This window comes from Nuphar pumila, chromosome 8 (assembly GCF_984573655.1).
Source record: "Nuphar pumila chromosome 8, dmNupPumi1.hap1.1, whole genome shotgun sequence".
NCBI classification, from domain to species: Eukaryota; Viridiplantae; Streptophyta; class Magnoliopsida; order Nymphaeales; family Nymphaeaceae; genus Nuphar; species Nuphar pumila.
This window is the reverse complement of record NC_143256.1, coordinates 26,248,045-26,274,894: the sequence shown is the minus strand read 5'-3', so window position 1 is coordinate 26,274,894 and position 26,850 is coordinate 26,248,045. Positions and strand designations below refer to the sequence as shown.

Sequence of the window (26,850 nt, the reverse complement as noted above, 5' to 3'; positions counted from 1 at the left end):
GAACCCCAAGAATATCCAGATTCCAAGAGAAAAGTGAGGATCTGAATCACTCACCAGCCCAAACAATCAGGAGTTTCCTTTCTTCAACAACAAAACATTCACAATCAGCTGGAATCCCTCTTTTTCCACTGGTTGGGATTAGACTTAGACACTACAAATGTAGGGGTTCCCATCACGGGTGGTTTAGAAGGGCTTTTCAATTAGCAATTTCAACTTTCTGGTTACTTGTAGACCCTTAGATTTAAGATAACTCACTAGGCCACTGTACATCCTTTTTTATTTTCTCTGAAGCCCCACTGTACATTCTATTGAAATATATGTATATTGCCGTTATTAAACAAGATTCAAACAAGCTTACCAATCCCCATGTGAATCTCAAACTCAGCTGGTTTAACAAAAAAGCAGATCTAGGCTTGAGTTTGGCTCATACAATAAATAAACAAATACAAATCAATCTCTTACAGAGACAAACTCGAACACATTCTACAACTGCTCTACTTGGTGCCCATCCTTAGTTGTGGTTCGTTCCTCCCTAACCGATTCTAGCGATTACCAAGAGTAATACATTTTGAAATAGGAGGTCTATAATTTCCAACAGTAAACTCGGAGATTTTAACACATGATAAACACAAAGTGCATTGATTGATTTGGCAGAACTCATCCTTCTAGATCATCCAAGAGTTAAGCTTGGAACTCTTAAGGGTTCCTTATCTTTTTTGTCCACAAAGAATGCTTAGAGAGATGGTGTTATCGTCGCGAAATTTTTCTCCCGTCTTCCCCTTCCTTGCGGAAGAGAAAAAGAGGAAAAACGCTTTCGCGCTTCAAACTTTGACCGGATTTTGGAAATTGTTTTGAAATACTCGCCTCCGTTTTTGAAAATTGCGGGAAAATCCATGGGATGGGGCTCGACCTGTCGGTACGAGGTTCGACCGTTCCTGCCGCCTTTAAGAGGGGTAATCGAACCAAGGACCAAAATTGTGCTTGACTTGGTTAAATCATCAGAATTATGTTCTATCCTAAATGCACAAAGAATTCAGGCATGTGCCATGAGATTTTGGAAAATGCAGCTTGGGAAAACATGATGTATGCTTAGAAAAACATTTGGAGTTGGAAAGAATCCCTCAGGAAAAAGGTGAAAGTCAATTTCTCAGGAAAATCAGATGAAAGGTGTCTTTGAAATCATGAGAAAGTTCATAAAGTTGTGAGAAAATTCAGAAATAGTTGAAAATCTTGGGAAAATGGAAGTGATTCTTGAGAGAAGATGAACCTTTTGAAAAGGGAAACACTTCTTAGGAAAACTTGGACTTTGAGAGTTTTCTTAGGAAAATGATGGAAATTCATAGGAAAGCTCATTGGAGAAGGAAATTCAAAACTTGGGGAATCGAAATCCTGGGAATTTTACCTTTTTGAAATACTCGGAAATCGATTTTGGATCTTGAAGAAAGATTGGAAAACTCTTTTGAATATCTTAAGAAAATATCATTTTCCTGGGAAAACTGTGGAAAAACTTGTCTTGGAAAAACCAATTTTGAAAAATCCTTAGAATTTCTTGAGAAATCGATTTCTTGAGAATGAAGTTTTCTTGAGAAAATCTTGAGAAAATCAATGATTTCATGATGCAAATGATATGAGTGAATGAATGCACTTTGAAAAGATTTTCTAAGAGATTTGTTGGGAAAATGTGCATTAAGTCAAGATAAATCCTTCACATATCCTGACTGTGGCCATGAATATGCTCAGAATTTAGTTGATTTGATGCACATGATTTTGAAAACTTTGGAAATATGATGTGCATTTTTAAGATAGCCTAAGAGTGTAGGCTCAATGTGACTAGTAGAAAGATGATGGATCTGGGTCTCGTCCATATTCCGACTAGGGCCGTAAATATGGATCCCACCGAGTCCATCAACTCCCTAAGAGTTGGTGCACGTGCCATTCGTGAACATCCATGGTGCTTTTGAAATAAAATGCATGAATCATATAATCAGGATATTGCATAAATTCAAACTATATGACATGCATCCTAGTCTAAGCAGGAAATTAAATCTCTTATTCCAAAATTTACATTATTACATCACTAAATAAAGGAAATAAAAGAAATTTGCAGACTTCAGCTCCTTCTTTGGAATGTCCCTGCCAAGCTTGAAATAAAGTTAGCTCAAATATGTGGGTTTTTCCAAGATTTTCCAATAATATTATGAAATTATTGGACTTAATTGGATATAAACCCTATTCTCATGCTTCCTTGATATTTGAAATGATGAAAATGCAAGAAATTCAGTGGAAAACAGTTTGAAATTCGGAATTGGGGTCAAAATGACCAAAATACCCCTAAAATTAAAGTTACACCTTTAAAATCAGGGTTTTTTGAAGGAAAACTTAGTAAAATTGGGATTTCGAAATTCAAATTGAATTCAATGATGATGAAATGCAATATGACATGCTTCTAAACACATTAGGACTGTAAAATCAGAATTTGGTATTTGGCAATTTATCAAAAATAGCGATTTTCGCTTGTTTTTCGCTTGGATCTGGGTCCTGCGGGACCCTGTTTTGGTATTATGGATGATCCGAACCTCAAATGGATTCCAAATTGCACCAAATTCGGTATGAAGCATCTAAACACTCTGATAAACAACCTAGAATGCTAAAATTCACGAAATGATATGATTTAAATGCTAAAATTTAAAGGAAGTCCTAAAATGATGGATTTTGCCTATGGATCCGAACCAAATGCAATGCCTAATATGATAATGCAAGATTTACACCATGGAAACTTCTGATATTTTGCAGACTGCTAAAAGACCCGAAATGAAACATTTTTGGTTTTTATAGCCTCGGGATTTGAGCCATAGTGAATTCAGAAACAGGGAATTAATTCTGACAGAGGTAAAAATCACCCTGATCGATTGTAAAATGCCAAAAAAATATAAAACGGCCATGGAAATTTGTGAAATTAATCAGAGTCATGCACGACACCTACATGAACAACTTTCATGTTTATGACTTTGGCATTTGATCAACGGAAACATAGATAAAAATATAACTATTTCTGTCTAAACTAACAGACCAGACAAATGTAGCAAAACAGGGGACTGACAAGAAAAATCCGAAGCAGGGTTCAACACTGTTCTAAAATTTACAGGCTTTTAGATTCAAACAGAGGACATCTCGGACACCACTTTCACTTTTTACAGTTTCGGATTTGAAGCAACACACAAAGAGAAACCATAGCCCTAAGTCGATCCAAGATCTCAGAGGCCCAAATTAGGCTCTGACACGTGTCCCGAACTCTCGGATTTTTGTCAGTCATAAAAAAAAATCAGAAAAATCTGAAAAAATCATATTAAAAACTAGACATTCTCCCGAGTTCAGGGCATTTTTCGGATCGAAAATCGGATCTCCCAGGAGGGAGAACTCGATTTTACAAGTCGGCAAATGGTTTTCAAAACGCATCCCGGGTTACAAAACCCGACTTACCATTTTGGATGTTTACCGCAGTAAACAAATTCAAATGGCTCCGAATTTTTGGCAAAATTTCAGGGACACCTAGGGTCGCATTCCGTGATTTTTTTGGGATTTTTAATAAAAAATAAATGCATGAAATGACGTGTGGACTGACTGACAAAAACAGAGACCTACTGAAAATAAGCAGAATTGAAATAAAGGCTAAATTAATCCTAATTAATTCATGAAATATGCTAAATGAATGAAATAAAATGCAAATTAAACCTAGCTAACTACATGCATGTTAAAATCATCAAGGAAGCATAATGACACATTTTTATGTATGTCGTTTTATGAGAATAGCTCAATCCATCCCTCGGATGAGCTCTTTCTTCAAACGACTCCCGATTCGGATTATAGCATCACATCAAGGGGAAAAGAAGTGCACATTGCTTCGTTACGCAGCGTAGGAGCTCCTGAAAGGGGTCAGCTATCACGAGCTTCCTTCGTCCTTCGCTCCGAGCTTCGGATGGTCCACCAAAATCGACCTCTGTTGGAATTGAATTGGCCACAGCACGAGCTCTACTCCACCTTCTTCAATGCGCCAAAGGGGGCACGATTTCCACAGTTCAAAATCTGATTCTAGGAAGGCTAGGTCGGATTTTCCAAGTTCACCAGAGCTAAAAAATGATCTCCCCTTTAGGCTGGGCGTGAACCCTTGTTTTTATAATTTTTCTGAAAATTTTTGAAATTCAAACAGGCTGGATCTGAGCCCTCCATGTGGCGCCATCTCAGGGGGTGTCATCTGAGGGGTTTGAAATTCGAATTTGTCTTCTGCAGGGAGCCCTCAGGTGGCGCCACCTCATGTGGCTACTTTTATTAAAAATAAAATAAAAATAAAATTTTGAAGCCAAGTGGGACTCTGGATTGGTGCCACCTCAAAAGGTGTTCTGAGGTGTAAAGTTGAAAGCAGTAGGAGCATGCCATGTGGCGCCATCTCTGGAGGTGCTTGACATGTGTCAGAGGGATAGGAGTGGAGGAAGCAGATTGTGCCACCTCAGAAGAATTCAAATTCTACTTTTCTGCAGGAAAGGAGAGGCTGACATGTGGCATTTCCTCAGAGTGGCTCCTACGATGCCATGTGGCAAGAGGGAGGAAAAGGGACACGTGGCACCATCTCAGACAAAATTGAAAAGGTGAAGTTCAGGATTTGCGCCACCTCAGTCTGGAGTTTGAATATTTGAATTCTAGCTTTCTCTAAAGGAGGCAGAAAGTGACATGTGTCACTTGCTTTTTCTGAAGAAAGCAGAGAATGACACGTGTCCCTTGCTTTTTCTGAGAAGAGCAAAGGGTGACATGTGTCACTTGCTTTTCTGAGAAAAGCAGGGAGTGACATGTGTCTTCTACTTTTTCTAAAGGAAGCTGGAGATGACATGTGTCATCTACTTTTCTGAAAGAAGTAGGGAGAAGACATGTGTCATCTACTTTTTCTGAAGGAGGTAGAAGGGGACATGTGTCACCTGCTTTTTCTGAAAGAAGCAGAGAATGACACGTGGCAGAGGGGAGAAAAGGAGGGCCAAGCCATGTGGCGCCATCTCAGACATGATGAAAAAGGTAGGAGTTCAGGATCTGCGCCACCTATGAGGAGATTTGAACTTTTGAATTCTAGTTTTTCTGAAGAAAGCAGGAAATGACACATGGCACTTGCTTTTTCTGAGGAAATGAGAGCTTGCCACATGTCCTCTGCAGGAGACATTCCAGATGGCGCCACCTCAGAGGAGACAAGCCTACCTTTTTTGTAGGAATTCAGAAGTGACACATGTCTCCTACTTTTCTGAGAAAAGTAGGAAGAGACATGTGTCAGGCTACTTTTCTAGAAGGAAGGAGGGGTTGACACGTGTCCCCTGCAGGAGACACTCTAGATGGCGCCACCTCAGAGGAGACAAACTCCACTTTTTCTAGACAGGACAACCTATGACACTTGGCATCTCCTGGTAGTCTTTGAAATGACACATGGCGCAGGATGGATAGGGTGACACATGGCAGACAATTGGGATGACATGTGGCGGCTTCTGAAGGTAGCCCCACACTGACACTTGGCATGGAAATGGGAGGAGAGAGAAAAGACAAGTGGCGCCAATCCAGGGGACAAGGCTCATATATTTTTGGTTTTTTTCAAAATTCAAATTTTCAAAAGGGGAGCTTGTGTGACACCACCTCAGTGTGGGTCCCACATTGCTTCTTTATTGAAATAAGGATAAAACAACAACTTCTTTTTGGAATTTTCATAAAATCTGGACTAACGGGCAAAACAGGAATTTTGAAAAGAGTTTGCCCTTGTAGGGCGATTTTATAAAAGAAAGATATTTGAAATTGTCAAAAAGGGCAAAATCTGATGTGAAGTGACTGAAATTCATATTGAAAACTATCCAGATGGTTTTCCTGAGGAAATATTTTGAAATTCAGAGTCCTGGGGGTAAAATGGGAAAAATTGATAATTTTGAAGACCCAGGGTTTTGAAATCAATTTTGAAAAGAGTTGAAATTCTAATCTGGAATGAAGATTTTGAAATCAAGAGTTCTGGACCTCGAAATGACATGCTGTGCAGTGCAGTGATTTGAAATGCTCATGCAATGATATGCAATGTCATGTCTTATGAAATGCAATCTTGAATCAAGACTTGGAGATGTCTGTCTCCTGTCAGAAATAAAATTTTGCACATCTGAGCTAAAAATAGAGAAATTTTGAGAGTTTCAGATGAAATTTAGACTTTTGCAAGGTCCGAGCTCAGAAAATGACCATTTTGCTCTCCAGCGATTTCAGAGGCTGGATGATGATGCTTGGTGGAACTGTCGGGGAGGTGAGTAAAAATTTGGGGTGTTTACAGATGCCCCTCTTTGCTACTAAGCCGGCTCATGGCCGAGCTTAGTGGCAAAGAAAAACACACCAAATTTGGGCTATATAAAAAAAAAATGCCCTAGTTAGAAGGATCTGACTGGGTATGAAGAAATTAGCCCGAGGAAGATGGTAGATATGAAGCGAAGAATGAAGAGAAAAGACTCACTCTGTGAGAGTGAAATTCAGGTTTATGCCCTTAACCTGGATGGGACAGAAATACCTCGTATGGAACGAAGCTCAGGTTTTAACCCTTGACCTGATTGGGGGATGGAATATCTCATTGAAATGAGACTCAGGTTTGTACCCTTAACCTGATCGGGCGGAAAATGAAATACCTCTTTGATTGAGGCTCAGGTTTGTACCCTTATCCTGATCGGGCGGAAAAATGAAATACCTCTTTGAATGAGGCTCAGGTTTGTACCCTTATCCTGATCGGGTGGAAAATGAAATACCTCTTTGAATGAGGCTCAGGTTTGTACCCTTATCCTGATCGGGTGGAAAATGAAATACCTCATCGAAGGAGGCTCAGGTTTGTACCCTTATCCTGATCGGGCGAAAAATGAAATACCTCTTTGAATGAGGCTCAGGTTTGTACTCTTATCCTGATCGGGCAGAAAATGAAATACCTCTTTGATTGAGGCTCAGGTTTGTACCCTTATCCTGATCGGGCGGAAAATGGAATACCTCTTTGATCGAGGCTCAGGTTTGTACCCTTATCCTGATCGGGCGGAAAATGAAATACCTCTTTGATTGAGGCTCAGGTTTGTACCCTTATCCTGATCGGGCGGGAAATGAACTGGAATCTTCGAAGGAAGAGACCATGATGGAACCTTCGGATTTTGCACAGTAAATCCGACAGGGGTTTTGCAAAAGGAAGGAAAATGGGGTCCCTAAAGCTTGAAAAGGGATTGATTTTGGGCGTCTCATTGCTGAGACTAAAATCAGCTTTTGAAATTGCCTTTTGCTGGAATTGGTGGCTTAACCTCAAGCCGAAATGGGACTGTCTATGGTGGGACAGTGGGGACACAGGGAAGTGTGCAAATTTGAGAGTTTATGCTCTCAAAGAAGGGAAGGAATCAAGTCCTTAGGAGGGATTTAAAATTGGTGTCAGGATGCATCGAAAACGGATATCGAGCTCTCACTTCATGTCAGGATAGCTAGAAAATATTATCAAAATATTGAGAATTTTGTTGTTGATTCCAAGTTTTTGAAAATGTTGCACATGGCTACAAAGATATTCTTTCTTTTCTACCCAAAGCATTACCTCCAAACAGGGTTCACTTCGTAGAATCGAGATTTGAAACCCAAATTGCTCGCAATTGACCTTCTTCAAGGAAGTTATCAATTTCCTTGATATGAACAAGAAAGAGAATTTGATATTATGAAAGCAATTGATGAAAGAATATTGATAATAGAATTTTACAAATTTAAAGAGGATTCTTGATAAATCTGGCAGCTTGATATCCTGAGAGCTTCTCTCTTGATAATCTTTCTGCACTCTTTTGGCTCTCTGGGTTTTTGCTACACTCTCCTTCATTTTGGAGATATTTTGACTTTTTTTTCTCTCTTTCTTTTTCCTCTCTTGCTCTCTTTTGGAAGGGTACGTCACAAACTCCTTCATCTTGGAGATGTTTCGATCCTTCTTGGACGATGGGTTTGGAGATCTTTGGATGATAGCTGAAATTAAATATCTTTTAGGGATTGTCGAGAGGTTCATCGCATCTGCCTTCATCTTGGCAGTGCTTTGGACTTTCCCTAGAAGGACCCGTCACAAACTCCGTCATCTTGGAGATGTTTCGAATCTTCTTTGGCCCCAGGGGTCTACTCGCCTAATTCGTCTTCATCTTGACGACAGGTGAGAGCTCCCTTTTGCGGATATTTAATTGCAGCTTAGGTGATTTTGAGGAAACGGGGCTTGGGTAAACGCTCTCTTTTCTAGCGCTCAGGATATTTCCACTGCCTTGTCTTTACAAGAATAAACCTTAAAGATGCGCCATTGACTGCGATCAACATCGATCATCTACGGCTTTTCAATAACATTGAATCTTCTTTTCTGGCCATATCGAGGACTTATCCTTCATCCTTTTGGTTGGCCAATGAAAGAATTTGAAGTTTGAATCTCTTTTCGCAAAAGCTTCATTCTTTTGGAAGTAATGCTGAAGGCAAATTGAGATAGAGATTAGTGCAATAAAGATTCTGAAATCAACAATTGATTGACAAATTTGATAAAATTTTCTTGAAATCCTTGGTAAAAGTGAGTGTTTGAAGTCCGGTTCAACACATCCATGACGAAAATTCTCCTCTCTTTTTCCCCAAAAAGAGAGACTCAGGCTTAGCCCTTACCTGAATGGGAAATGGGAAATATTCCTCTCTTCCCTGAAGAGGAGGTGTTTGCAAAACGAACTTTCGAAGAGAAATTGAGCTTTCGTCAAAGCTCCCTAATCTTAGGCTTCTCTTATGGAAAGGGGGCCGATAATAGTGAGGTCTGAAAATTGGGTCATGAAAGGAACGAGTCCATCACACTCTCCCTGCAAAGAGGGTCTTTCATGACGAAAATGGCCTAGTATGAAATTGGGGGGTCACAAGAAAAGCGAGTCTCCGTCGAGCCTCTCCCTTTAAAAGGGTTTCTTGTGTGAAATTGGAAATTGTTTTGCAAACGGTTCACAAAGACGCGAGTCCCTTCAAACTCTCCCTAGAAAGGGGCTAAGTGAACGGATTGGATAGCATGCGAAAAGAACGAGCTCCCTCGAACTCTCCCTAAAAAGGGTCTCTCGCAAGAGAAAATGATTGAAATTGGATATTGAGATTGATTGACCCGAAGGTCGAAATTGTGTGACCCGAAGGTCGAAATTGAGAATTGATTGACCCGAAGGTCGAAAATTTGGAATTGGTTGACCAAAAGGTCGAAATTGTGTGACCCGAAGGTCGAAATTGAGAATTGATTGACCCGAAGGTCGAAAATTTGGAATTGGTTGACCGAAAGGTCGAAATTGTGTGACCCGAAGGTCGAAATTGAGAATTGATTGACCCGAAGGTCGAAAATTTGGAATTGGTTGACCGAAAGGTCGAAATTTTGGAAAAAGGTCAAAATTTGGAAATTGATTGACCTAAAGGTCGAAAATTTGGAAATAGATTGACCCGAAGGTCGAAAATTGGAAATTGATTGACCCGAGGGTCGAAATTTGGAAATTTAGTGACCCGAAGGTCGAAATTGGAAATTGAGTGACCCGAAGGTCGAAATTGGAAATTGAGTGACCCAAAGGTCGAAATTTGAGAATTGGATGACCCGAAGGTCGAAATTGGAAATTGAGTGACCCGAAGGTCAAAATTTTGAGAATTGAGTGACCCGAAGGTCGAAATTGCATGATCTGGAGTCAAAATTGAGAATTTGGTAATTGGCATTGAGAATTGGAATTTGAAATTGAAAATTGGGTGACCCTTGGGTCAAAATTGGGAATTGATTGATCCAAAAGATTTGAATTGAGAATTTGGAGGGCAAAATATCAAATTTGAGCAATTGACAGACCCTGATGATCGAAATAACTTGGATCAATAAAGGAGAATGATGTGTTCGAGTCAGAGCTCGAATAAAATATTGAGATCACGAGTCGGAACCCGGATCAACAAAAGAAAATGGAAGGCTCGAATCAGAGCACAAATAAGATAATGAGATCACGAGTCGGAACCCGAATCAACAGAGAAAAATGAAGAGCTCGAATATGAGCTCGAATGAAGATAAAGAGATCACGAGTCGGAACTTGGATCAATAAAGAAAACGAAGAGTTTGAGTCAAGGCTCGAGTAAGATAATGAGATCACGAGTCGGAACCCGGATCAACAAAGAAAATGAAGAGCTCGAATCAAAGCTCGAATGAATAGGGAGGTCTTGAGTCGGAACCCAGATCAATAAAGAAAATGAAGAGCTCGCATCTGAGCTCGAATGAATAAAGAGATCTCGAGTCGGAACCCGGATCAACAAATGAAAATGAAGAGTTCGAGTCAAGGCTCGAATAAGTTAGAGAGATCACGAGTCGGAACCCGGATCAACAAAGGAAAATGGAGAGTTCGAGTCAAGGCTCGAATAAGGTAGAGAGATCACGAGTCGGAACCCGGATCAACAAAGGAAAATGAGGAGTTTGAGTCGAGGCTCGAATAAAGTAGAGAGATCACGAGTCGAAACCCGGATCAACAAAGGAAAATGAAGAGTTCGAGTCGAGGCTCGAGTAAAGTAGAGAGATCACGAGTCGGAACCCGGATCAACAAAGGAAAATGAAAAAATCGAGTCAAGGCTCGAATAAAGTAGAGAGATCACGAGTCGGAACCCGGATCAACAAAGGAAAATGAAGAAATCGAGTCAAGGCTCGAATAAAGTAGAGAGATCACGAGTCGGAACCCGGATCAACAAAGGAAAATGATTTGAATAAAAACCCGAGTCGGAACTCGGTTTTCCTAAAAGTTGAAAATGTGCCAGCTTGAATACTGGATTTTTGAAATAATACCAGTTCGAGTGTTGGGTTTTGGTTCAGTATTGGCGATGATCTTTGGATCATTAGGAATTATGATGGGACTGTTTGTTGAAATCCCAATACCGACCGGATTGTGATTAATGCAATTGAATGCAAATGAATATGAGTTGATGCATATGAATGCACATGTGCATGAAATGAGAAATTTGTTTATCCTGCCTGCATATAGAACAAAATTTTAAAATGCCCCAGTGTAACTGGGAAAGAAAGTTGGATCATTATCTGCGAAAAAAATAGGAAGGATTACAAGAGGAAAATGTCTCAAGTATAGAATTTTTTCAAGTGTCGAGCATTAATAGGATCTGGCAATTCTACTCCATCGGCATTGATGAGCCGATATGAGTTGCGGGGTAATGCTTCTTTGACAACATAGGGGCCTTCCCAATTTGGCGACCATTTGCCGCCAGGACGATGCTTGAGATAAGCTGTGGATCGAAGTACTAAATCATTGACTTTGAATCTTCTTTCGATGATAGATTTCGCATATTGCCTGGCTACTCTCTGGCGATAGGATTGAGCATGCTCTGCTGCCTTTAGTCTTCTCTCGTCGAGTAGGTCTAGCTGTACTAGTCGCTGCTGCTGGTATTGATCAAGAGGTAATTGCAGAAGTGAAGCAAATTTCAAGGCGGGTTTCTGAATATGTAGTGGCAATACTACTTCTGTCCCATAGACCAGCTCTGATGGAGTAGCATTCGTTGGTGTACGAATGGTGGTCCGATAGGCCCACAATGCATCGTGGATCTTCTCATGCCAGTCACGGCCTGTTTCCACAGTTCGCTCCAAAATACGAATTAAAATCTTGTTGGTGGCCTCTGCCTGACCATTCCCTTGAGGATAATATGGAGCGGAGAAATGATGATAGATCTTGAATTTTGAGCAAAATGTCTTCATCTTTTCATTCTTGAAATGACTGCCGTTGTCTGACACAATGTCATGCGGGACGCCGAAACGGCAAAGGATGTTCTTGTGAATAAAAGAGACCACGTGTCGGCCTTCTACTGTGCGGAGACTGATGGCTTCTACCCACTTGGTGAAATATTCTGTTGCGGCAAGGAAGTATTTGTGGCCATTTGAAGCTGAAGGAGTGATGGGACCTACGACATCGAAGGCCCACATGGAGAACGGCCATGGAGAGACAACAGACTGTAAGTAAGTTGCCGGAGCATGGATGGAAGGTGCGTGTATCTGGCATTGCACACACTTCTTCACATAATGATAACAGTCTTGTTGCATAGTCTTCCAATAGTACCCTGCTCTTATGATTTGCTTGACAAGGGTCTGGTAGCCGACGTGGCCACCACAAATGCCTTCGTGTGCTTCCCGCACGACTTCTTTGGCCTCGTCTTCATCTAAACATCTGGAATACTCTGAACTGAATCCGCGACGATAGAGGACATTTGCCAGAATGAAGTATCGAGTAGACATACGCTGGATTGCTCGTTGCTCTTTCTTTGAGAGTTCTGGAGGAAATTCACCAAGGCTTCTTCCTTTGCTCAGCCTGGTTTACCTGTTCCGCTGGAATGAAAGCAGGTTGGTCAAGTCTGCCAATTTCAAAAGAGCGACAAGATTCTCCATTCTTGAATGCCATAATGGAGCCTAAGCTGGCTAGGCTATCGGCCACTTGATTAAAATCTCTCTTGATGTGAAATAACTGAAATTCTTCGAACTTGCTGACGAGAGCTGAAACAATTTTCTGATAGGGAAATAGCTTCTGATCTTTGACCTGCCATTCGGCTCGAACTTGATTAACAACAAGTAATGAGTCACCATAGGCATACACTCTCTTAACATTGAAGTCTAGTAGAATCTTTAGACCTTGAATCAGGGCTTCATATTCAGCCATGTTGTGAGTGCATTGAAAATCTAATTTGAGAGAAAATGGAATCATCTCCTTCTCGGGAGTGATTAATAAAATTCCGATGCCTATTCCCGCCATATTCTTAGAACCATCGAAAAATAAATTCCAGACTGGAGATTGCTGGATATTGCAAATTTGCTCATCAGGGAAGTCATCTTCGGCTTTTACTTCTTCGGCCAGAGGGAAATCCGCCAATTGATCTGCAATTGCTTGACCTTTGATTGATTGCTGCGAGACATATTCTAAGTCATACTGCATCAGTAAGACTTGCCATTTTGCGACTCGTCCGCTGAGGAAAGGTTGTTCTAAGATATACTTGAGAGGATTGAGTTTAGACAAGATTTTGACTTCTGATGCTAGCAGGTAGTGTCTTAGCTTCTGACACATCCATACCAGAGCTAGGCAGGTCTTCTCTATTTGAGAGTATCTCTTTTCATAATCTATGAAAGTCTTGCTCACGTAATAAATGGCGTGTTCTATCAGGCTGCCTTCTTTGTATTGTGCCAAGAATCCACCGCATGCGACTTGATTGACTGAGATGTATAATAAAAGAGGTCTTCCCAATTCTGGCGGCTTCAGGATGGGAGGATTAAGGAGATACTTCTTGATTCGATCAAATGATTGCTGGCACTCTGGTCCCCATTCGAACTTCACTCCTTTTCTGAGTAAGTGGTTGAAGGGCTCACATCTCATCGCCAAGTTGGAAATGAATCGTCGGATTGACTGCATACGTCCTTGAAGGCTACGTAGTTCTTTGAGATTCTTCGGGGGTGGCATATCGATAATAGCCTTTGCTTTGGCTGGGTCAACTTCAATTCCCTTTTTGCTAACCAGAAAACCCAACAGTTTGCCTGATTCGACTCCAAAGACACACTTTTGCGGGTTAAGCCTTAACTTGTAAAGGATGAGTCGCTTAAAGACTTGATCAAGAGCTTCAAGGTGATCTTCTTCCTCTTTAGATTTCACGAGAATGTCATCAACATACGCATCCATGATTTTGCGCATTTGATCGTGAAAGATAACAGCCATTGCCCGTTGATATGTTGCTCCAGCATTCTTGAGCCCAAAAGGCATAACTGTATAACAGAAAGTGCCCCAAGGCGTAGTAAAGGAAGTTTTTGATTGGTCGCGGGCGGCCAACTTAATCTGATTGTAGCCGGAATATCCGTCCATGAAAGAGAACATGGCATGTCCTGCCGTGCTATCGACTAGAAGATCGATGCTTGGAAGTGGATAGTCATCCTTCGGAGTAGCCTTATTGAGGTCTCTGAAGTCTATGCAGATCCTTACTTTGCCGCTTTTCTTTGGGACAACGACGATATTGGCTAACCAATCTGGGTAGTCAATAGCTCGAATAAATCCTGCTTTGAGCAGATCTTCAAGTCCTTCTTTGACTTGTTGTTCTATTCTGGGAACCATTTTTCTCAGCTTCTGCTTAACTGGCTTAGCATCCGGCTTTAAGACAAGACGGTGTTCGACTAATTTGGGGTCTAAGCCCGGCATGTCTTCATATGTCCATGCGAACACTTCTTCATGCCGCTTGAGAAAATCTGTAAGTCTTTTCTTTTCTTCCGGATTCAGACTGGTTCCGATCTGGAGAATTTTTGGATCTTCCTCTGAACCGATATTGACACCTTCAGTTGGATCTTGTACTAGAGGAGATGGTTCGTCCTGCTTCTGAACTGCGGCGAACTCCGGTAATTCTTGAAGAGACTGATCATATTCTGCACAATCATCAGACTGCTTTGCACTCTTGTCATTTCCGGTGCTTGCTTTGATTCTGTGAATTGCTCTCGACTTCTGAAAGGCCTTGGGATTGAGAACGAGCTTCTTGATTGTCCGAGAAGTCATTCTGAAATTTTGGAGAAGAAATCTGGTTCAGATAAATCGGCTTATAGTAAGACAAGCAATCATTTGAAGAGAACCATACATAAAATCGAATTATAAAATGAAGAGATAGACAGGAAGGGAGTAGATGGCATCCGGATAGACAAAGAAACTTGGAATTTTATTGATTGAATTGATCAATGACATTGGTAAAATGAGACATTTATTTGGAAAAGAATAGAAGGAAAGTAACAAATGGTCTTCATTGTGCCCCTTTGACAAAAACAGTCTTCTTTGATGAGCTTCCGCCGGCAAATCCTAGTCCTGCTCTGTGGGGACGATGTTTCTGGATCATTGGCTCGATGCGGCCATCTTCATTCTTGCCGAGTCCCTTGAAGGGTTGATAACCATGTTTTAGAAGCAAATCAAATCCCTTTCTTGACTTCATGAATTGCGGAAACAAGGGATGATCCTTAATGGTGCTGTAGTCAATTCGACCTCCAACCCTGAAGAATTGAGGACCTTTCCATTGGGTCATGGCTACGGTATGCAGAGATAGTTCTGATGATGCCTGAAGTATTTCTCGATTCTCTCCGAGATTGATCTCTTTACTTTCCCTGATGCTGGGAATATCTGCATTGAATGATGGCCGAGGAATCATGGGCTGCGGGAGCCTTTCTTCTGGGTCTTCTCCCAGTATTGTGGTAATCATTCCACCTTTTGACCACTTCACACATTGATGGAGGGTAGAAGGCACTGCATTAGTATTGTGAATCCACGTCCTACCGAGCAGCAAGTTGTAGGTTGGTGGTACATTAACCACATGGAAAAGCACTGAATGCACTGAATAATTAATGAACACCTCCAGGAATATCTTGCCCTTGGCCGTTTGACCATGATTGTCAAACCCATAGATAGTGATGGGATCCAGAATATATTCTTCATCCTTGATCCCTAATGCCTTTGCGGTCATTTCGGGACATATGTTGAGGCTACTACCTCCGTCGACCAGCACATGGGGAACCGTCATTCCTCTGACCCGAACGACGATGTAAAGAGCATTATTGTGAAAGGAATGAGGCTTTGGAAGGTCCTCATCCGAGAAGGTAATTGGTGCATTGGTCATGGCGGAGTTCACAATCTGTGCCATGTCTTCAGGAGTGGTACTGGGTTTAACTTTGATTTTCCTGAGCAGATCATCCAGTACTTGTCGGTGCTTGCTAGAATTCTTGGCCAAGTCAAGGATGGAGACATTGGATAAAGCAGTCAGAGGCTTCTGACTTGAATTCTCTGGCCTTGGTCTAACGATTTGCTTGAAGAAGTCAGGAGTTCCTTTTGATTTGGGAACTGACTTCACAGGTGCTTCTGCAACTTTCATTTTGCTGCATGCTGAAATTAAGTCCATCTTCTTAGAATCTGGAGCTGCTTGTCGTAGCACCGTCACCTGATGCTGAACTTGGAGATCTTGCGCAGAACATGGCTTGATATGTTCATGCGGTAGAAAGGGTTGTGCAGACACTACTGCTGTGGTGTGTGAAGGGAAGGGGTGATTGAGAATGTCCATTTTCTCTTCTTCTTCTCCTTCCACTAGAAGATTTTTTTCAATGAGGTCTTGTATGATGTTTTTGAGAACAAAGCAGTTCTCGGTGTTGTGTCCCACTGTCCTGTGGAACTTGCAGAACTGATCTTTCCATTTCCCCATGGGCACAGGGGGATCGGCCAATCTGGGCAATTTGACCATCTCTTTTGATAGCATGTACTCGAGCACATCCTCGAGTGATTGGTCAAGAGGAGTAAATTTTTTGTCGTAGCTCCATCCTTCATGTTTGGTTTTCTCGCGCAGCTTCGGCCCTTGATCCTGCTGAGGAGGCTTGCTGAACTGAGGAGCAGGCTTTGCTTTCTGATCCTTGTTGTTCGAACTGCCTGAGCTGTAGCAGTAATCTTTCTTCTGCCCTTTGTGCTGATTACGGCCTTTGCTGTTGTTGTTGGTAGAATAAGTGAAGTGAGCTTTCTTCTTCTGCTCACCATGGGGGTTGTTCTTGGAAAAGGTGAAGCCTTCATAGACTCCATTTTCCACACTCAGCTCGAGCCATTCGGCTCGTTCAGTCAGCTCAATGAAGGTCCTGGACGGCGCTGTGGAGATTAATCCTCTTAACGGCTGCGAGAAATTGTTGAGGATTAGGGACAATGCATGCCTTTCCGAGATAGGATCTCTCATCTTATTACAGGCTGATCTCCATCTGTGAATGAAGTCCCGTGCTTTTTCATTCTCATTCTGCCTCAAATTGCAGAGATGACTTAATGTAGGCAGCGCTTCTGTGTTGAACAAGAAGCGTTCAATAAAGAGATTTACAACTTTATCGAACTCCTTGAGCTCGATGGGGTTGATATGCTCAGCATACCATTTGGCGGCAACTCCTTCCAAGCTGCGGGGGAAGCATAGAAACAATGCTCGGTTATCCCTTCTGAACCTCGAGCATTCTGCGAAGAAGGTGGCGAGATGAGCTTTTGGGTCGCCAGAACCATCGAATTTGATGAATTTTCGGGGGAGATTTTCCAGATCATCATCCCCTTCTAAGCCGTCATAGAAGTCCTCACTGGTGAAGACTTTCTTGCCCTTGGCGCGGGCTTGCAGATCCTTGACCACTCTGGCCATTTCCCTGAATTGCGCTTGCAGCGGTTCTTCTTTATCTCTGCTCTTTGATCTGCGGCTTTTACTTTGGCCGCGCTTCTCAAATGCCGGAGGCACCTCATATTCTTCATCTGTGCTTTCAGTGGAATCTGATTCATCTGAAATCTCTTCTAGCTGGATCCGCTTCTTGGGAGCCTTCTTACCCCTGTGACCATGGAACCTTTCTCTGAATGGGTTCCTTTCTGAGCTGGTCCCGGGCTGCTCATTCATCATCTTATTCATCATTTTTAAGAACATGGCATAAATTTGAGGGTCTATGCCATCGTCTTCTTGCTGCTGCTCTCGACTCTTCTCAGATCGAGGGGAACTCATCTCTTCTTCCGAGGCTGACGAGTACTGGGATGCTGTGGTTCTTTTGCCTGATCTTGTCTCAACCATCAAATGATATGGATGCTCTCTGCAGGGCAAAAGACCTGATTAGATTTTGAGGGAATTAGCTTTTGGAAGAAATATTTGCTGAAAATATGGTAGACAATTTGGAAAAGATGTCCCATTACTAGGGACTGAGTCGTCGTGGGAATCACGACAATTGTGTTGTCATTCCTTCTGCAAAAGAAATAAACAACGAAAATATGCCTTGTTACCTAGGCGAGGTCGTCAAACCATAATAGAAAGAAAGAGGATTTTATTTAAAATGAGAAGAATAAGATTTTATTGATCTTGACAAAGAGGTGAAGGACAAACAATTTGCCACCATTCACGATAGTCGGCAGACACTCTAGGACCTGGAAAGATTTTAAGAGAGACAAAGGAATCCCAGCCGTAGCGGGCAGAATGATATGCCCCGGACCATTGTGCGGAGGTGAGATCGAACTCTGCCATAGCTCCTGATAACAAGCAGGCTTCGACGTACTGCTGCCTTTGGGAGAACTGCCGAACACATCTCTCTGGTTGATAATAAGTGCAGAAGAATGGTCCCAGCAACTTGAACCGCTTGCCATAAGCGTAGGTATATCTGGGAAGAGATATTTGCCGATCAAAATAGTCCCAAACAACGTCATCCTCTTGAATGTTGTTGATCATAGACCGGTACTGCGCCACTGGAAGGAGTTCTTGACCATTGTATCTGAAAGAACTTGCTCGGGCTGGAATGTGCTGGAAAAACCAGGACTAAAGTGCGTAGATGCATCCTTCAACTAAAATTGACTCTCCAAGTGAGAATCGAGTCGGACCTCGATAAAGGAAGGCGAGCGCTGCCATGGCTATGGAGAGGCGATTGGTTTGCCGACTTCCCCATCTCCTCATAAGCTGGATTATCCTGATGTCCATGTAGTTCTGTCCATCTGGGAAAAGGGACAGTCCTACAGTGCATAGAACCATTGCATTCTGAATCTTTTCTTTGGCTGTTCTTGATAGCGAGCTGACTTCGACGAAGGTTCCGTACTGACGGTACAACTCAAGTAGGTCAACATATTCATCTCCTTCTAACTGGATCAGGGGCCAAGATCGACGGTCTGTCATACGGGCTAAGGAGTCTCGGGGGTCCAAACCCTTGACATTGATAAGGAATTGATGCTCTAATGGGTCGCTTGGTCGACCAGCTGGTTCCGGTAATCCCATGATTTCTGAAAATTCATCCATTAAAACGGTCATCTCTCCCCACGGGAACCAGAAGGTACACGTCCGAGGATTCCATCGCTCCGCCATTGCATGGATCAGGTTGCCATTGACGGTCTGCTTTCCGACTGCTGATGCCAGCTCTAATCCGCACGCGCTCAAATGGTCCGGGAACATTCGGGAAAAGCTCTTTAACCAGGAATAATACCACCGGGGAATGAAAGTTCCGGTGCTAAGAGCTCGATGTTCAGGACGACCTTGTCGCACCTCGAAGGAGATGTGACCTTCAGGAAAGATAGGATCGACTTGACTGGATGCCATCGAACTGAAAGCAGAGAAAGACTCAGAATGAGACTTAGGAAAATGTGGAAATTTTTGAAAAAATTTTGCAGGCAGGATAAAATGCAGCTGGAAATTCGAGATCCAGTAGAAAGAGAGAGTGGAAAATCACCTGGAGTTTTGAAAGAAATGGGATATTTGAGAAAATCATCCAGGGTTTGAGAAAAAAAGACCTTGTGGAAAATAAGGATATTTTGAAAAGGACCTAATGAGTTGAAAAATATTGGAAAATATAAAGAATTGAGGAAATAACACACATACAATCACATCCTGCACAAACATTTATGCGCATACAGCACTCCCTAAAAGGCTGACTCTAGATGCATCAATTTGAAAATAGCTGTAGGACCTTAATCCTAACTCTAAGTTCAGATCATCTTTGTCCAATCCAGTTATGCCGATATACCCGAACCGAAATCCGAGGTACGTGGCATAGAATTTCAACTCCGGTTCTAAGGTAAGGTTTTCCAACATCCTTGAGCGCCTACCGATATACTTCGGACTGTGGCCCGTGGTACGTGGTAGGGGGGGTTAACCCAAATAGTTGGCCCAGTTGTGAGGCTCTGTCCCGAACTATGGTTCTGGAAGAGAGCCCAGCAACGTGAAGACCGGGTAATGATAGGTAATTGAGGTTTTGAAAAAATGATCACATGCAAGAAATAGAGGGCTCTAAGTCCTAGAGAGATAGACTTTTGAAAATCTTTGAAGAAGCATACATTGTTTGCATTCAGATCCTAAATCGAGGAGGATTGTATTTAGACCTAAGTCTATGTGAGCATGAAAATATCTCCTCAATATGGTCCTACCAAACCATGCCTAAGCTATATGCATTCAATGTCAGCTGGGTCAGAATCTAGGCTCCTAGGCTCACATGATATTGAAAGTAAAAGAGCTGACATTTTATGAACATAATTTTGATAGTTGAACTAAATCAAGCATAATTTAGGTCAGACAAGGACAGGTCCCATCACGGTCGCGAAACCTGTTATCGTCGCGAAATTTTTCTCCCGTCTTCCCCTTCCTTGCGGAAGAGAAAAAGAGGAAAAACGCTTTCGCGCTTCAAACTTTGACCGGATTTTGGAAATTGTTTTGAAATACTCGCCTCCGTTTTTGAAAATTGCGGGAAAATCCATGGGATGGGGCTCGACCTGTCGGTACGAGGTTCGACCGTTCCTGCCGCCTTTAAGAGGGGTAATCGAACCAAGGACCAAAATTGTGCTTGACTTGGTTAAATCATCAGAATTATGTTCTATCCTAAATGCACAAAGAATTCAGGCATGTGCCATGAGATTTTGGAAAATGCAGCTTGGGAAAACATGATGTATGCTTAGAAAAACATTTGGAGTTGGAAAGAATCCCTCAGGAAAAAGGTGAAAGTCAATTTCTCAGGAAAATCAGATGAAAGGTGTCTTTGAAATCATGAGAAAGTTCATAAAGTTGTGAGAAAATTCAGAAATAGTTGAAAATCTTGGGAAAATGGAAGTGATTCTTGAGAGAAGATGAACCTTTTGAAAAGGGAAACACTTCTTAGGAAAACTTGGACTTTGAGAGTTTTCTTAGGAAAATGATGGAAATTCATAGGAAAGCTCATTGGAGAAGGAAATTCAAAACTTGGGGAATCGAAATCCTGGGAATTTTACCTTTTTGAAATACTCGGAAATCGATTTTGGATCTTGAAGAAAGATTGGAAAACTCTTTTGAATATCTTAAGAAAATATCATTTTCCTGGGAAAACTGTGGAAAAACTTGTCTTGGAAAAACCAATTTTGAAAAATCCTTAGAATTTCTTGAGAAATCGATTTCTTGAGAATGAAGTTTTCTTGAGAAAATCTTGAGAAAATCAATGATTTCATGATGCAAATGATATGAGTGAATGAATGCACTTTGAAAAGATTTTCTAAGAGATTTGTTGGGAAAATGTGCATTAAGTCAAGATAAATCCTTCACATATCCTGACTGTGGCCATGAATATGCTCAGAATTTAGTTGATTTGATGCACATGATTTTGAAAACTTTGGAAATATGATGTGCATTTTTAAGATAGCCTAAGAGTGTAGGCTCAATGTGACTAGTAGAAAGATGATGGATCTGGGTCTCGTCCATATTCCGACTAGGGCCGTAAATATGGATCCCACCGAGTCCATCAACTCCCTAAGAGTTGGTGCACGTGCCATTCGTGAACATCCATGGTGCTTTTGAAATAAAATGCATGAATCATATAATCAGGATATTGCATAAATTCAAACTATATGACATGCATCCTAGTCTAAGCAGGAAATTAAATCTCTTATTCCAAAATTTACATTATTACATCACTAAATAAAGGAAATAAAAGAAATTTGCAGACTTCAGCTCCTTCTTTGGAATGTCCCTGCCAAGCTTGAAATAAAGTTAGCTCAAATATGTGGGTTTTTCCAAGATTTTCCAATAATATTATGAAATTATTGGACTTAATTGGATATAAACCCTATTCTCATGCTTCCTTGATATTTGAAATGATGAAAATGCAAGAAATTCAGTGGAAAACAGTTTGAAATTCGGAATTGGGGTCAAAATGACCAAAATACCCCTAAAATTAAAGTTACACCTTTAAAATCAGGGTTTTTTGAAGGAAAACTTAGTAAAATTGGGATTTCGAAATTCAAATTGAATTCAATGATGATGAAATGCAATATGACATGCTTCTAAACACATTAGGACTGTAAAATCAGAATTTGGTATTTGGCAATTTATCAAAAATAGCGATTTTCGCTTGTTTTTCGCTTGGATCTGGGTCCTGCGGGACCCTGTTTTGGTATTATGGATGATCCGAACCTCAAATGGATTCCAAATTGCACCAAATTCGGTATGAAGCATCTAAACACTCTGATAAACAACCTAGAATGCTAAAATTCACGAAATGATATGATTTAAATGCTAAAATTTAAAGGAAGTCCTAAAATGATGGATTTTGCCTATGGATCCGAACCAAATGCAATGCCTAATATGATAATGCAAGATTTACACCATGGAAACTTCTGATATTTTGCAGACTGCTAAAAGACCCGAAATGAAACATTTTTGGTTTTTATAGCCTCGGGATTTGAGCCATAGTGAATTCAGAAACAGGGAATTAATTCTGACAGAGGTAAAAATCACCCTGATCGATTGTAAAATGCCAAAAAAATATAAAACGGCCATGGAAATTTGTGAAATTAATCAGAGTCATGCACGACACCTACATGAACAACTTTCATGTTTATGACTTTGGCATTTGATCAACGGAAACATAGATAAAAATATAACTATTTCTGTCTAAACTAACAGACCAGACAAATGTAGCAAAACAGGGGACTGACAAGAAAAATCCGAAGCAGGGTTCAACACTGTTCTAAAATTTACAGGCTTTTAGATTCAAACAGAGGACATCTCGGACACCACTTTCACTTTTTACAGTTTCGGATTTGAAGCAACACACAAAGAGAAACCATAGCCCTAAGTCGATCCAAGATCTCAGAGGCCCAAATTAGGCTCTGACACGTGTCCCGAACTCTCGGATTTTTGTCAGTCATAAAAAAAAATCAGAAAAATCTGAAAAAATCATATTAAAAACTAGACATTCTCCCGAGTTCAGGGCATTTTTCGGATCGAAAATCGGATCTCCCAGGAGGGAGAACTCGATTTTACAAGTCGGCAAATGGTTTTCAAAACGCATCCCGGGTTACAAAACCCGACTTACCATTTTGGATGTTTACCGCAGTAAACAAATTCAAATGGCTCCGAATTTTTGGCAAAATTTCAGGGACACCTAGGGTCGCATTCCGTGATTTTTTTGGGATTTTTAATAAAAAATAAATGCATGAAATGACGTGTGGACTGACTGACAAAAACAGAGACCTACTGAAAATAAGCAGAATTGAAATAAAGGCTAAATTAATCCTAATTAATTCATGAAATATGCTAAATGAATGAAATAAAATGCAAATTAAACCTAGCTAACTACATGCATGTTAAAATCATCAAGGAAGCATAATGACACATTTTTATGTATGTCGTTTTATGAGAATAGCTCAATCCATCCCTCGGATGAGCTCTTTCTTCAAACGACTCCCGATTCGGATTATAGCATCACATCAAGGGGAAAAGAAGTGCACCTTGCTTCGTTACGCAGCGTAGGAGCTCCTGAAAGGGGTCAGCTATCACGAGCTTCCTTCGTCCTTCGCTCCGAGCTTCGGATGGTCCACCAAAATCGACCTCTGTTGGAATTGAATTGGCCACAGCACGAGCTCTACTCCACCTTCTTCAATGCGCCAAAGGGGGCACGATTTCCACAGTTCAAAATCTGATTCTAGGAAGGCTAGGTCGGATTTTCCAAGTTCACCAGAGCTAAAAAATGATCTCCCCTTTAGGCTGGGCGTGAACCCTTGTTTTTATAATTTTTCTGAAAATTTTTGAAATTCAAACAGGCTGGATCTGAGCCCTCCATGTGGCGCCATCTCAGGGGGTGTCATCTGAGGGGTTTGAAATTCGAATTTGTCTTCTGCAGGGAGCCCTCAGGTGGCGCCACCTCATGTGGCTACTTTTATTAAAAATAAAATAAAAATAAAATTTTGAAGCCAAGTGGGACTCTGGATTGGTGCCACCTCAAAAGGTGTTCTGAGGTGTAAAGTTGAAAGCAGTAGGAGCATGCCATGTGGCGCCATCTCTGGAGGTGCTTGACATGTGTCAGAGGGATAGGAGTGGAGGAAGCAGATTGTGCCACCTCAGAAGAATTCAAATTCTACTTTTCTGCAGGAAAGGAGAGGCTGACATGTGGCATTTCCTCAGAGTGGCTCCTACGATGCCATGTGGCAAGAGGGAGGAAAAGGGACACGTGGCACCATCTCAGACAAAATTGAAAAGGTGAAGTTCAGGATTTGCGCCACCTCAGTCTGGAGTTTGAATATTTGAATTCTAGCTTTCTCTAAAGGAGGCAGAAAGTGACATGTGTCACTTGCTTTTTCTGAAGAAAGCAGAGAATGACACGTGTCCCTTGCTTTTTCTGAGAAGAGCAAAGGGTGACATGTGTCACTTGCTTTTCTGAGAAAAGCAGGGAGTGACATGTGTCTTCTACTTTTTCTAAAGGAAGCTGGAGATGACATGTGTCATCTACTTTTCTGAAAGAAGTAGGGAGAAGACATGTGTCCTTTACTTTTTCTGAAGGAGGTAGAAGGGGACATGTGTCACCTGCTTTTTCTGAAAGAAGCAGAGAATGACACGTGGCAGAGGGGAGAAAAGGAGGGCCAAGCCATGTGGCGCCATCTCAGACATGATGAAAAAGGTAGGAGTTCAGGATCTGCGCCACCTATGAGGAGATTTGAACTTTTGAATTCTAGTTTTTCTGAAGAAAGCAGGAAATGACACATGGCACTTGCTTTTTCTGAGGAAATGAGAGCTTGCCACATGTCCTCTGCAGGAGACATTCCAGATGGCGCCACCTCAGAGGAGACAAGCCTACCTTTTTTGTAGGAATTCAGAAGTGACACATGTCTCCTACTTTTCTGAGAAAAGTAGGAAGAGACATGTGTCAGGCTACTTTTCTAGAAGGAAGGAGGGGTTGACACGTGTCCCCTGCAGGAGACACTCTAGATGGCGCCACCTCAGAAGAGACAAACTCCACTTTTTCTAGACAGGACAACCTATGACACTTGGCATCTCCTGGTAGTCTTTGAAATGACACATGGCGCAGGATGGATAGGGTGACACATGGCAGACAATTGGGATGACATGTGGCGGCTTCTGAAGGTAGCCCCACACTGACACTTGGCATGGAAATGGGAGGAGAGAGAAAAGACAAGTGGCGCCAATCCAGGGGACAAGGCTCATATATTTTTGGTTTTTTTCAAAATTCAAATTTTCAAAAGGGGAGCTTGTGTGACACCACCTCAGTGTGGGTCCCACATTGCTTCTTTATTGAAATAAGGATAAAACAACAACTTCTTTTTGGAATTTTCATAAAATCTGGACTAACGGGCAAAACAGGAATTTTGAAAAGAGTTTGCCCTTGTAGGGCGATTTTATAAAAGAAAGATATTTGAAATTGTCAAAAAGGGCAAAATCTGATGTGAAGTGACTGAAATTCATATTGAAAACTATCCAGATGGTTTTCCTGAGGAAATATTTTGAAATTCAGAGTCCTGGGGGTAAAATGGGAAAAATTGATAATTTTGAAGACCCAGGGTTTTGAAATCAATTTTGAAAAGAGTTGAAATTCTAATCTGGAATGAAGATTTTGAAATCAAGAGTTCTGGACCTCGAAATGACATGCTGTGCAGTGCAGTGATTTGAAATGCTCATGCAATGATATGCAATGTCATGTCTTATGAAATGCAATCTTGAATCAAGACTTGGAGATGTCTGTCTCCTGTCAGAAATAAAATTTTGCACATCTGAGCTAAAAATAGAGAAATTTTGAGAGTTTCAGATGAAATTTAGACTTTTGCAAGGTCCGAGCTCAGAAAATGACCATTTTGCTCTCCAGCGATTTCAGAGGCTGGATGATGATGCTTGGTGGAACTGTCGGGGAGGTGAGTAAAAATTTGGGGTGTTTACAGATGGATCATGTCATTGAAACAACTCGAACACATTCTACAACTGCTCTACTTGGTGCCCATCCTTAGTTGTGGTTTGATCCTCCTTAACTGAATTCTAGCCATTACCAAGAGTCATACATTTTGAAATAGATCTATAATTTCCAACAATAAACTCAGAGATTATAATGCATGATAAACACAAAGTGCATTGATTGATTTGGCAGAAGAACTCATCCTTCTAGATCATCCAAAAGTTGTTAAGCTTGGAAATCTCAAAGGTTCTTTATCTTTTTCGCCCACAAAGAATGCTTAGAGAGATGGATCATGTCATTGAAACTATAGATTCTTGCAACTTTCAAGAGTTACCACTTCAAAATGTACTAGATTGTAGGAAATATTTCATTTTCTCCTCCATCCTATAGTTTGACAAAGTATGACCAGTATTTTCTCTTTTATAATTTCACTGATTTCAAGTAGCTTACAGCAAGTAATTTTCACAGGAGAAAAGATGCCCTACGGTACCTGAACACAGATGGCAATGATGTCAGCAAACCGTGAAAGAGACTTTGCAGGATACATTCCTTTGAGAGCCGGATCAACCATCTTTGCCAATGCATCAATATCATGAAGCTGTGGGATAGCCCATCTCACAAGGGACTGCTCTGATCTTTGCCTTGAACTTCAAAACCAAAATTTGGGAATCAGAAACAAAAAGAAAGAGTTCTAATTTGATAAGGAGCAAACAACTAATCCAAAGTAGAAATTTCTGGGCCTTGCAAGAACTATAGATGGAAACCTGTCCAGTGGCTTCCTCCCAGTCAACAGTTCTAACATGACAACTCCAAAGCTGTAGACATCACTCTTTACAGTGTAAGTTCCAGACATGGCAAATTCAGGAGAACTGTAGCCAAACGAGTCAAGCATCTGTGTTGAAACCTGTTATATACACGTGCAAGTAGACTTTTTAAGAGCTTAAAAAATCAATGGCCCGCCATACATTACACTTTCGTGATTTGACAACAAAATTATGTTTTTTACATTGAAATTGTTAAAAATGTAAATATACATAGTGTAAATACTAAATACATATGTATATGTATTATGCACATATATACATATGTATACATATATGTATATATATAACTAGGTTAGTAAC

At 41.2% G+C, this 26,850-nt stretch overlaps 1 protein-coding gene across 1 annotated transcript in view; it reads right to left on the bottom strand.

The window, feature by feature from the left end:
* LOC149829844 (protein STRUBBELIG-RECEPTOR FAMILY 8-like) overlaps nucleotides 1-26,850 on the bottom strand; it is a 126,716-nt gene that overhangs the window by 21,658 nt on the left and 78,208 nt on the right. The window contains exons 14-15 of the mRNA XM_090016112.1: nucleotides 26,491-26,630; nucleotides 26,217-26,373 (exon numbers count right to left, since the gene is read on the bottom strand). Of these exons, the coding sequence (XP_089872238.1) occupies nucleotides 26,217-26,373; nucleotides 26,491-26,630 (297 nt within the window). The remainder of the gene's footprint in view (nucleotides 1-26,216; nucleotides 26,374-26,490; nucleotides 26,631-26,850) is intronic.